Source organism: Lates calcarifer, unplaced genomic scaffold, assembly GCF_001640805.2.
Source record: "Lates calcarifer isolate ASB-BC8 unplaced genomic scaffold, TLL_Latcal_v3 _unitig_5449_quiver_691, whole genome shotgun sequence".
In the NCBI taxonomy this organism is placed as follows: Eukaryota; Metazoa; Chordata; class Actinopteri; family Centropomidae; genus Lates; species Lates calcarifer.
Window position 1 is genome coordinate 146,394 of NW_026117528.1, and position 12,695 is coordinate 159,088.

Genomic DNA, 12,695 nt, shown 5'->3' on the forward strand with positions numbered 1-12,695 from the left:
TCAGAATTATCATAAAAGTTTTAGGTTTGTAAGTTTACTCTCAAACATTATCATATTCATATCATATTGAAGTGGAATAAACATGCAGTAATGCAGAGTGTGAATGACTGTAAATTAATTGGATTAAAATAGTTCATTGTTAGTGATGAACACTTACGGGCCTCCACCTGCAGTCCAGTGATGTGTAACTGAATAAAATGGACATGTCACATGTGAATGGACTGTGCTGTCCTGAGACTGTTGGTGTTGCTGCTGTTGTTGTTGTTGTTCCTGTCCTTGTTGTTGTTGATGATTCTTGCTGTTGTTCTTGTTGTCATTGTTTGTTTGTTGTTGTCTTGTTTGCCTCTTCACATTTCTTTAGGATTATTAATGATTCATTTCTTCAGTGTACTGTGTATTTTCTCGGCCTCTCATTAGAAGTGTGCCGCTGCTTTAGAAACAACACTGGTTATTTATGAAGTGACTAATAAATATTAGACCTGTGGTTTCCATGAACTCAACCTCAGGCAGGCCATGATTGTGTTATAAACTCACAGCTCAAGAACACAACTAAATGTAAAACATGACATTTTAATGTGTAAAAACTACAGATTATTTCTTTAAAGCAGCTACAGTTTCCATAAGAAACTAGACCACAACTAATTCTAAACTTCTTGTTCAAATGAACAAGGTACCCACTGGAGTTTGATAAGGCACCAAACATTTCTGTAGGAGGTAAAAGTTTAGGTTTTTCCAACCCTCCTTGATCCATTAACGCATCACTGAATTCAGTTCAGCAGGAAATCTGCGGAAAAAAGCATTTTCACAAACTTCACAAACTGAAGTGAAATAATGACAGAAGCCGCTCATTAGTCTGGTTCAATCAGGAGCTGAAGATCTGACAGAAGGTGAATATTAACGACTTTATTTATTTATTTGTTTGAAGGTGATCAAAAACTGCCAGGGTTTAGTCTTAATAAATTCAGTTACATTATTGATGTGTAAACTGAGACAGCTGAGATTTTCTAACACTGCAGGTAATGTTGATGGTGTAACAGCTGCTGCAGTGTAATCCAGCTGTTACAGTACAGTAAGTCCACTGAAGTTCCTGTTTTTACCACAGACAGGCTCAGACTCTTAGAAATGTAATAACACAAATCCACCAGCAGGTGGAGGCAGTGGTACTCTAGCAGCTCCTGGTTAAATCCTTGTTTTTGTCAGTGGAGTCTGGTACTGATAGTGATGTTTCTGGTTGAAATAGAGGCTCTGTCTCTGAGAATATAAGGCCCAGGTTCACCAACACTAGAGTTCTCCTTTAATGGTTCTACTCTGTTTGACTCATTAAATTCCTGAGTCAGTGCTGTTACACAGTGGATGATTGTGTGTAACTGCACTTGTTAAATCAGAGGCTGCAGGAAGTGAATGAACTGAAGGAGAAACTTCACACAGTCATTCATTTACAGATGAAGGCAGAGTGAGTTAATTAATCGTGATTTGAACAGATTTGTGAGTGATTCATAATGATGTTTATTTACATGTCATTCATGATCCAGTACTTGGATACCTGCTCCTGATGATGTGTGTGGCAGCAGATCAGTGTTTCACCAGAAACTGACATGGTTCTAAGACAGGGAACATCACAGGCCTGAGAATAGACTCATACTTTTTATTAACAGAACAACGCACTGCTGTGAGGTGTGGAGTCCAAAGTCTTCAAAAGTATCCAGAGTCAAGGGTGACTGAAATGTAACAGATTACATGCAGCTAAAGTAAAGGTTAAATACTTTTGAAAATGAGAAGAAAACCAAAAACTATTACATTTCCATTTCAAGGAGAAATGACTTTGTTGAACAGAAAGGACGAATTAAAATAAATGATTCTTCTCTAAAATAAGTGAGTGCTAAAGATGTGCAGCCAGTCTGTGACAGAGAAAACCTGATGTTTTACAGCTGTGGTGCAGGTCTGCACCTGGAAAACAAAGAAACAGTCAAAATGATTTCAACACCTGACAAAGTCTGAGCCTCTTTTTTGTTGAGATAAAGCTGAGGAGGGTCTCACATCTTCTTACTCCAAACAATCTGTAAATGGTATTTATTTCAAATGAAAGACATTTCATAGGATCAGTACTCAAAGGCCTTTCATATCATGTCAGGAGCAGAGATTGAATTGGTTACATGGAACATTGATCTGACGTTCATGCAGCCGTCGTCTAAATAAGGTCGTCACACACTCAGCAGAAATCCTGTTTTCTTCCAACGTACACAGACACCTGTTGTTATACCTGTTATAACTGGGCACAGACTGAGGAAACTTCCAACAACAGGTGTTGAACACACACAGTTTATGTCCCAGTTAAACATCAGCTGTACAATGTCTTTTCAGCTGGTGAGGTAAAGCTGTCGCTCTCTCTCTCTTCCTCCTCCTCTTCCTCTCCCTGTAGACGTCTTATTGTTGGACTTCAGGTAGAATGAAACACTTCACCTTTGCTCTCTCTCAACAACTGGCAGAGCATTTCCAACTACATATGAAAACAACGCCCTACTTCTGCCATGGGTGGAGTAACAATAAGTGCAGACCATAATCAGAGTCTGAATGGTTTCACTGTGCAGAAGTAATGTTGTGTGATTAACCATGACACACACATTAGATTTATCTCTGCAGAGGGTTAGGGTTAGGTTAGTTATATGAACACAGACAGGATTTCTCTGGTTTATACTCAGGTTTACACTGTCTAAACACTGATCACTATAAAACTCAAGGAAACAACAAAGTGGAAAAAAAACTTGACCCAACACCAGTGACAACTCACTCTGGTTATGAGAGGACTTGCTAACACCTGCATATGAAGCTTCTGTATCATACTGTGATATACCATGGTTATCTAGATTCCTGCAGTAAACAATGAACCTGAATCAGTAGTAATCCTCTTCTTCTTTACTGAAGCCGGCCTGAACGATCTCTTTGATTCTCTCCGTCTCCTCAGGTTCAGCAGCTGGCAGAATGGCCTTCAGGTCACCCTCTATTTTCTTCATCCTGGCATCGGTCTTCATCTCAAATTTTTTCTTGTTCTCCAGGACCAGCTGCAGAATCCCTCTCTGAGCTTCCTGACAGGACTCCTGCAGCTTCAGACGCTCATGAAGGAACTCTGGTCTCTCCTTATCCATGGCCATGAGCTTACCCAGGCTGCTCACTCTGTCCATCAGGTACTTATTGGACACTTGAGTGTAGGTCTCTGAGATCATGTGGAACAGGCTGACAATGTTGGAGGCTTCAAAGGCCTGTTTGTACAGGAGGTCTTTTACAAAGAGCTTCTCATTGTAAGAAAGCACCTTTATGTCATCAGCTGCCTTGATAAAATTGTGCATTGTCTTGTTGAGGCTGATTTTGACAATGTTGGAGACCATATGGAAGAACAGCACCATCTTCTCCCACTGCTCTTTGACTCTGCCCATGGAATGGACACCTTTGACCAGCATTTTGATTTGGCAGAACAGAACATCAGTCAGCTCCTTCTGATTCTTCTCCACACACTTCTCATATGACTGTTGTGCTTTCTTGGATTGTTCACTCAGCTGTCTTGCACTCTGCTCCTTCAGTTTGGTTTCCTCCAGTTTCATCTGAACCTTTTCCAGTTCTTCTCCATAAAAGTGTTCAGCAGTGGCACAGGCCTCCAACAGGTCCTGGATTAAATTGATAACATCAGCATACTTCTTTTCAACACTGTCTGCTAATGTCACGCACTCGTCTGGAATGGTGTGAATGTTTTCCAGTTGATTTGGCAGAGGAGTTTCAATAACTTCATCAGTGCCATTGAACAGAATGTTGACTGCAGCCTTCATGTAATCAGGAACTGTGCTCATGTGAATGCAGATCTGATCCATGTTCTTGTGTGCCTTGTTGAATGCGTGTGACAACGAGTCATAGACCTGCATAAGACAAGCCCTGAAGGAGTCTGGGAACTTTATGAACTTGTAGCCACCTTTTGGGGGGTTCTTGTTGATGGAGAAGTCATCACAGTGGGAGATGAAGACGAGTTCCCCTATGATGGCGATAGAGAGGGGAGCAGGAGTCAGGTACTCCTCCCAGTTTGCATTGGGCTTCATCAGCATCTTGGTGGTTTTCTGCATCTCTGTGTTGAAAAAGAAAAACAGAGGATGTCATCTATTTTCTGTTAATCTGCTTGTAATGAGGTTAACTCATATTTATTTATTTTATTTAAAGTTCTTATTGGATAAGACAATGAGAGAGAGCAGGGGAATGACATGCAGTAAGGTCCGGTTGGATCAGGAGTCAAACCAGGGACCAGCTGCTCTGAGCACTGAGGTCCATGTGGTTCGCACCCTAACCATTTAACTATGGAGGCGCCCCAACTCATATTGATTTTTAATAGGTTTGATATTTGAAACAGTATATAAAATATGAGGGGGGAGACTGTTCATCATTAATTTCAATCATAAAACTCAATTAGTTGATGGAGTTTTTTAAAAGATATCCCCACAGCTGTGATTACCTGTGGCACTGCTACTCATCCACTGTGATGTATGTTGTCATTGTAACAGATGTCAGGGACATTATGGCACAGCATCGAGTACTGCAGCTGTCAACTTATGGTTTTGTGAGAGCACAAGAGAAAATCCTTTACTGATATCATTTCTGACCAGTGGACACTGTGACTGTGGGAGGTCCACCATACTTCATGACAAATCACTTACTTGAACCTGGATCCTCAGGGTGAGGGGACTAGTTTCCCTTTATGCAGACCATGTCATGCATAGTCATGCCTATGGAAGTATCTCAGCATCTCACCAAATATGAAACCTTACAACTCTGTGATTAATAACTCCTGCTGGTTTCAGTTTAAGTAGGTAGACTGGTGGATTACCTTGGATGAGTGTGGACTTCTTTGCATCCAGTGGTTCTTTCTTAGTTTTAACATTGAGTTCTTCACCAGGCTGACTTACTCCAACACCTCCATCTGTGCACATCCTGATGGAGTAGACTGTATCCTGTTTAAGGCTGTTCAGAGTGAATGTGTAGACCTCCTCTCTGGTCTCTTTACTCTGCCACTGACTGCTGTTCTCCTCTCTGAACTCAATGATAAACTGTTTTACAGATTCACAGCGTTGGACAGACGGGTTGCTCCATGTCAGAGTGATGGAGTTTGCTTTCACTTCAGTGTATTTTACCTGAGTGGGTGGACCAACTGCTGTGAGGGTTACAGCCCTGCAGACATCACTGCTGACAGCATAGCTGAGTTTACCCACAGCTGTGGCTCTGATCTCATACTCAGTGTCTGGCTTTAGTCCTGACAGAGTTACTGTCTCTTGGTTCTTCTTCACTGGGTGAGATGTCCATTCAGTGTCCTGCTGCTGTTTCTGTCTGTAGTCTACTGTGTACTCTACAGTGACAGAGTCTGGTTCAGATACTGTAACTGTGAAGCTGTCATATGATGCAGTGGTGGATGGAGTAGCAGGTTTTGATGGAGAAACAAAGCAGACTGCATCATCACACCCGTCTTCATATATGAAAATACACGCTCCAGGATGACTCTCAGCATATTTTGATGTAACTATGAATTTGGTGTCATCACTGTTGCTGGACTTCTTCAGTTCTCCAAACAGTTTCAGTTGTTTCCTCATTGTCTGTCGAGTATCACTGGAGAGCCAGTCTGTGTTCGTGTCCTGTAGATCAGAGGATCCAGCAGAGTCCACCATTCCTGCTGGTCTGAGATGATTGGACAGTTTGACCAGGAAAGCATCAGGCTGGTCTACAGAGGTAAATGAAAAGCACACAACATTTCTGACATCTAAATCAGACAACAGGTCATCCAGATGGTCTTCCATTTTCACACCTAGTTTGTCCAGCTGTTTAAGGAAGGATTTCAGAGTATCTGATTCCTTCCCTTTGGTTTTTAGCCACTGATCCAGGTCTTTGTTGTTGAATGGTGACCTCTCATGAGCCTTAAGGATTTCCTCAAGGACACTCTCCTCTTTCCCACCCCCTCGGATTGAAGGAAGCACTGACCCGATCTTCTGCATGAAGTCAAGCTTGTACTGGCGACACATCTGCATCAAATCCTGAACCTTCTTCTCCATGGCAGGAAATGTTGTTGCTGCGGTGTCTTTCAGGAGGTCGCTGCATCTCATCTCTGTCCTGTTTAAACTCTCTATAGTTTCTGATGAGCACGTGATGAGAGCACGGCTGATGTCTCTTTGGAGTCTTGCCGCTCTTGAATCCAGCTTCACCAGAGGGTATAGCCACACCCTGAGAGGAACAGCATGTTCTCCATCCTGTCCCAGCAGGTCAGGAAGGGTCCTGTAAACTTTCACAGCATCAGTGAAGGACGTTGAGTTGGAGGGTAGCTTGAAGTCTCCGTGAAACGTGCAGCTAAAATTTTTTACTGCTGCTCTCTCTTTGTCATCCATGTTGAATGAAGCCTCAGCATCTACTGTGAGGAATTTCAGCTTGTTGAAGGTGAGGTTAGCTTCTCCCTCCACTTGTTTTGTCTCGTCCTCTAAGTGATGATTCTCTGTCAAACACAAAGTAAGCTCCAGCTCCATACAGGATGGCTGTGACCACGTGAGTGGCAGTGTCGTCTTCAAACACATTAGGATGAGATACCTGTCCATGAGCCAGGTGAGACATTGTCAGTGTTTCAAACTTTGTTGTTGCGTTGTACTGAAGAGTCACTCGAGCTTGTTTCTGAGATTTCTTTGTGTCTTGGAAATATTTTGCTGATCCTCTCACGTTCACCAGTCCTCCCAACAGACTCAGTTTAAGAGAGCCAGAGATCTTTAACAAATTGGACTTCTCCTCAATCGAATCTGATGCTGTGACATTAAACTCAGTATTATTTTGTTGTTGCACACTTGTATTCTTTTGTAGCTCCTTTAGATCCCATAAGGTTACACCTGTTGACCAATTAATGATACAGAGAAAAGTCAAAGACTTGAAATGCCACAGTTAAATGTGTAACACTGAGCAGTTAACATTCTGTTTTCCAGATTATATCTATTGCAGCTTCTGAAGTATGTGTCACAATACTTTTTAAACTGTGTATTGGTTTGTTTACTCTTTTATTCACAATAAGAGGAAGTGAGATATTCAACACATCCATGAGGTCTGACCTGGAATGAGAGCATCCTTTCCGGCAGTCATACAGCATGCCGAGCTGGAACGGTCTTCCCACAGCTGCAGTCTCTATGGTATCTTCACCACATGAGGCCATGGTGTCGATAAAGTTCAGCTGGAAAACAAAACACACAGTTCGCTTAATTATCACTACCTGTATCTAATGAAAAATAGCTCTCAAAGTGGTCGTGTTCTTTATTAGACATGAATTAAATTAATTTGGTGCAATACAAAGCCTCTCATTATAGTCGTACTGAGCTTTAGATGGATAGAGGACTTTATTGATCCCCAACGGGAAATTGTAGTGTTGCAGCAGCAATTCTCATAAATCAGAAAAACACATAGGACTTTTTTAAAAATGCATTTGCTCTTATATTCTGAGACATTGTTTATTCATAAGACATTACATCATAAAAGTAAACTCTAAAATGTTTATTATTATGCACAATAACCTTAAACAGGATTTATAAAGATTTGTAAGTGGTGAGCATAATATGTTTATGTCATGGGTTAGGGAAATCCTGTTTAGTTCTACTTGATAGACATGTTGTGTATGTTCTGAGAGTAATCCTTTTGCTTCCAAAGTAATCCATTACAGAGGCAATGATGTAAATTGATTTACTTGATATTAGACAGGTTAAAAACATATATTAGTGATTATCTGGGTAAAGATTATGTTTGATTTAGTTTTGTATAAGCTAACAGCAATGCTAGAAGACATGATGACTGTTACAGCACAAGACAGCAATTTTTATGAATACACTAAAGTCCAAACATTTAGAAGCAAGTTTCTGTTCAGAATGCCTTTCTTTAAAACCAGTATGAGTTCTATGGCTTTTGGAATGTAATTACTGCATGATCAGACTTTCAGAGTCACAACTTCAGTGCAAAAGTAAAAAACAATTGACAGTTTGCATTATTCACTTTAGCTCTTTGGCTTTTGAGAGTTAGCACACAAAAATCCCAATAAATCTCAACTGTCTTCATATCTCTGACAGAAATGGCTAGAAAGCAACAGCCGAGTAAAGAAACAAGAGCACAGATTTTGTACATTGAAGAAATAGGGATACGCTGAGAGAGAAATTGCAAAACGCCTAATGGTGTCCAAAAACGGAGTTCACTACATCCCGAAGAGACTAGAAGAAAGTTATGATGATAGAAAAAGGTCTGGAAGAAAGATGGTTACTACAAAACAGAAGATAAACATATCATTGTCACCAGTAAGAGAGATCAGCAAAAAACAGCACCACAAATAAGGGAAGAAATGAACATGACCAGGTCAAAACCCATATCTCTGACAACTGTGAAAAGACGTTTGAGAAAGGCTGGTCTGAAGGGTTTTGTATTTGCAAAAAAACACTACTTCATCCACAGAACAAGAAAAAGAGACATGAGTGGGCAAAAGCACAGAAAAATTGGACCTATGATGACTAAAAACATTTGAAAACTATTTGGTTCAAATCATAGAGTCTATGTCCGCAGATAAACCGGTGAACGTCACCATGTGTAAAACCAACAATAGATAGAGCATGGAGGTGGTAGTGCCATGTCATGGGGATGTTTTGTAGGTGATAGGGTAGGAGATTTGTTTGAAGTAAAGGAAGAAGAAGGAACAGTACCACTCCATCCTCCAGCATCATGCAGTTCCATCTGGACTAAGACTTGTGGGTCAAAAGTTTGTTTTGCAGCAAGCTCTGTCTGGGTTGCAAGACAAAAAAGAAAAGGAAGGTGTTGTTTGAAAGATGGTTTGCCCCCTCAGTCCCCAGACCTCTGTCCAATTGAGCTGGTGTGGGACGAATTGGATCGATCAGTCAGAAAAGTGCGTCCCATGACTCAGCAGTCTCTCACTGATGGACTTAAGAAAGTTTGGAATTTTACTTTTTACCTTAAAAAGCTTGTAGGACGAATGCCTCGTATATGCCAGGTTGTTGTTAAAGCCAGAGGAGGTTACTTTGAAAAAAAAAAAGTCTAAGCAAGAAAAACCCAAATACCTGATAATTATAGTAAAAATGTATTCTGATAAGTGACTCTTTAAATAATAATCATGTGTATTTTGTTGCAATGTATACCAATGAAACTATGATGTTTTTTTGCTGAAATTTGATCTTGCTTTCAAACTTTTGGCCTGTAGTGTACGTAGAATACAATGTTTGCTTAGGAATACAGACACTCAATGTTTTTGTATTGTTTTTATCTACAGTAGCATGTTACTAAAGTTTTATGTTTTCAGCCCAGACACTTTTCCAAATTAACTAACCTTCACTTGTAAATAAACCCTTTTCAAACTTTCCTCACCAGTGGATAACAACCTTAAACTGGGACTGCACTGATTCTGGTTTCTAAAGAGACTCTGTTAGTTTCTATTTATTCACCCAGTGTAGGTTGGATGAGCCTAAATACTCACTCACAGCAACACCTTACTTCACTCTCTGTTGAATGTTCATACCTATCCTGGGTAATTACCTAACACTACCTCAGTCTCGTACCATTAGCCTCTGTGTTTGGTGTGATGGTATCTGTCTGTTAATTAAAATTTAGTTGCATTTAGGGGCTAGGGTGAGTGTCAGTAAGGGGTGGCTTTAATAACAAAAGGAGGTCTTTTACAGTCTTTAGGTAGATGAAGTCCAAGTGCAAAGAAAAACCCAAAACTCAAGGATCCAAATGCAACCGGTCCACTACACTGGGTGGTAGGAAAACACAGAGTAACAAGAGATCATCACACAACACAGGTGAACAAGCACAAACAATACAAGACTCTACACTGAACAGCAGAGAGGCAGGATTATATATACACAGGAGAAAAGACAAGTAAAAACACTAGAGACAAACCAATAAAGGTAACTAGAAAATAAAACAGGAAGTATCAAAAAAAAAAAAAAACACACACAAGGGAAGGGTAATACCAAAAGAAAACAAAGAAATAAAAAGCCACCAGAGCATAAGAGAAAATAATAATTTACAACTGAAACTAAGAAGCGAGAATCACTCAGGGATATAGACATTATTCCATTTCAGAAATACAGAAATTCTGATCTGTTAGCACACGTTAGTGCAGTTCTCCACGTCTCTTAAAACACTGGATAAAGTTATGATGGTTATAAAGTGTAACTCGGGACAGATTCTTCTTTCAAATACTGTTGTCATTTGGCATGGAGGTATGAAGCATTATGAATACTGGAGGTATAAAACAGTATATCCACCACTTATAATACTTTATAAATCATGTTTTAAGCTGTTGTGCATGATAAGAAACATTTACTAAGAGGTTTACCTTTATACATGTGTTGTAATATCTTGTGTCTTATGTCTTATAATGTCTCAGAGACACAACCTTCCCAGAAAGTGTTACCAATCATTCAGAATAAATGGCAGTGGTGGGAGAAGTTTTCTGATTTGTTTTACTTTGGTAAAAATAGAAATAGCACATTATAAAAATCCTGCATTAGAATCATTAAAGTAAAAAAAAAAAAAAAAAGAATTATTAAAAAAAAAATTATAATTATAATGGGGTTAAATCAGTCATGTGTCCTTCATTTTTCAGTCATGTAATGTAATAAACTTTAAAAGTAACTGCATTAAATACTGTATTTTTTATTGATGTTGTTTTTGAATTCCACTCCTCAAAGATTAGTAATTTGATTTGATATGCACTGATACTGTATCTGCAATAATCTACCACTGATCTTTATATGAACATAAATCAACTTTCCGAACCCTGTGGTTTAATTATATGTTACTATAGGTGTTTGTTTTCTTGGTTTTCTATCACCATAGATTGTTTTGCATTCTGGGTAATTTTGGTTAAACAGGCATATTTTACAGGTTATTGTAGGCTTGCTGCAACATTGGGTACATTCCAGGTCAATTTTGGCTGAAGAAGATTTAAATAATTAGATAAAAACAACAGAACAGTATACTCACAGTGAGAAGGTGTGTGTGTTCAGTCGAGGCTGCTCTGCAGGTTTAAGATTTTATATCCCGTGTGACAGTATATAATCTCAGCAGTGTGATATTCTGGTCACAGCATTTCTGGGAGGTCAGCCTGATTCTCCTCTGTCAGCTAAAGTGAAAGTGGACAGAAGAGGTGGAGCTTATGTCCCCCCAGACCAGGGAACTCCACCTCTTGTGTAGACTAGTAGTCCACTGGGAGACCAGTGTTTTCCTCTGCTACTCAGTTTGCAATGAAGAGGTGGAGCTTCCTCATCTCCTCTCTGTTTATCAGAGGAGGAGTTCCTGTGTTGCAGAGGAGAATCAGACTGACTTCTCAGAAATGGTGTGATCAGATCACCACACTTGTGCATTTGTATATAACGTACCTGACCTCAAAGCACTGAGGGTGAACTGTTTTCTTAGATTCTGCAGACACAGATCAGTGGCAGCAGTTTGTCTGTCAAAGGCCTTCAGTGTCCACGACTGTGAACAGCTACTGAAAAGACATTATCTTACAGATGCAGTGTGAAGTAGCCATAACTTTACACGTCCAGAGGTATGACAGATTGTATAAGTGTGTGTGGAAACAGGCTTTTCCTCATTATTAATCAATGTATTATTATTCATTAATTAAAACTGAATGTGTAAATGTAAAGCAGTCTACCACAGTAGACACAACAATAAGTTAAATACCTACAAATACATTTTATTCAGCCTCTTTTCTCACCTCCACATGCTGCAGACTGGTCTCAGCTCCAGGCTCCAACAGTCAATACAGAGGTTAGAGAGTCTGATTCCAGATCAGCTGCTCACTCACCACAGACTCATCTCTGGCAGAAGCTCAACACTGTTTAAGAAAGCTTGTTTTTACCCATTAAAAACTGGATGAAATGATGTTTTAGTTCAAAGATGGTGTGTTCATTGTTTCTGTGTTTGGAGTCACTGCATGGTGATAATATTAAAGTCTGTGACTCAAACTGTAACTTTAACATCTGGAGAAACTGTCAGTCTGTATGTTAATGGCTGTTGATTTCATCTCATTATCTGGAATAGACTGAACTTCACAAACATGTCTGTTGTTAACCTTCCTGTAATAAAGACCCTGAACCTGGACTGATCATCTTTGACCTTGTTCTCTGACTCCACTCTCCGTCTCTGTCTCCAGAGACCTGCAGCTTCTCTCACGTTAATGATTCATCCCGTTTCTGAAACAAAATCCTAAAGCAACAGACAATGTTGCTGAGCATGTTCACAGCTGGTTGATGCAATTTATCCACAGCCTTAATCAGCAATGTGTGTAGAACAAGGTGGTGACATGTTGGTACTGTGGCAGTATTATCAAGTACAGTATATATATACTGTAATGTTCTGATCTGAACATACCTCCAGAACAGCAGGAAGTGTTTTTAAAGAGCCTTCTGGGTTTTTTTTAAACATCACTGGTTTATTATGTTTCAGAGAAACTGATGGAGACTTCTGTGACTGAGTTCAGCTGAAACATGAGGCACAAACTGAAAACACAATGTTAAACCAGTAAAAATGATGTTAATGAAGCTCAGAATAAAGACTGTGTCAGAAACACATGAATTCATACTTCACATTATATGTTAGTGCACAGCAATCAGTCTGTACTGTCACTATATCCAGACACTGTG

The 12,695-nt window shown here is 39.8% G+C and overlaps 1 protein-coding gene across 1 annotated transcript; it reads right to left on the reverse strand.

Annotated features, from left to right (window-relative positions):
• Nucleotides 1–1,482: 1,482 nt before the first annotated feature.
• Nucleotides 1,483–11,193, reverse strand: LOC108874540 (uncharacterized). The gene is made up of 4 exons (XM_018663050.2): nt 11,032–11,193; nt 7,107–7,225; nt 4,862–6,890; nt 1,483–4,108 (listed from the first exon to the last, which is right to left on the reverse strand). Exons 3-4 carry the CDS (start codon nt 6,606–6,608, stop codon nt 2,892–2,894), a joined length of 2,964 nt encoding a protein of 987 aa, XP_018518566.2. The 5' UTR covers nt 6,609–6,890; nt 7,107–7,225; nt 11,032–11,193; the 3' UTR covers nt 1,483–2,891.
• Nucleotides 11,194–12,695: the final 1,502 nt, after the last annotated feature.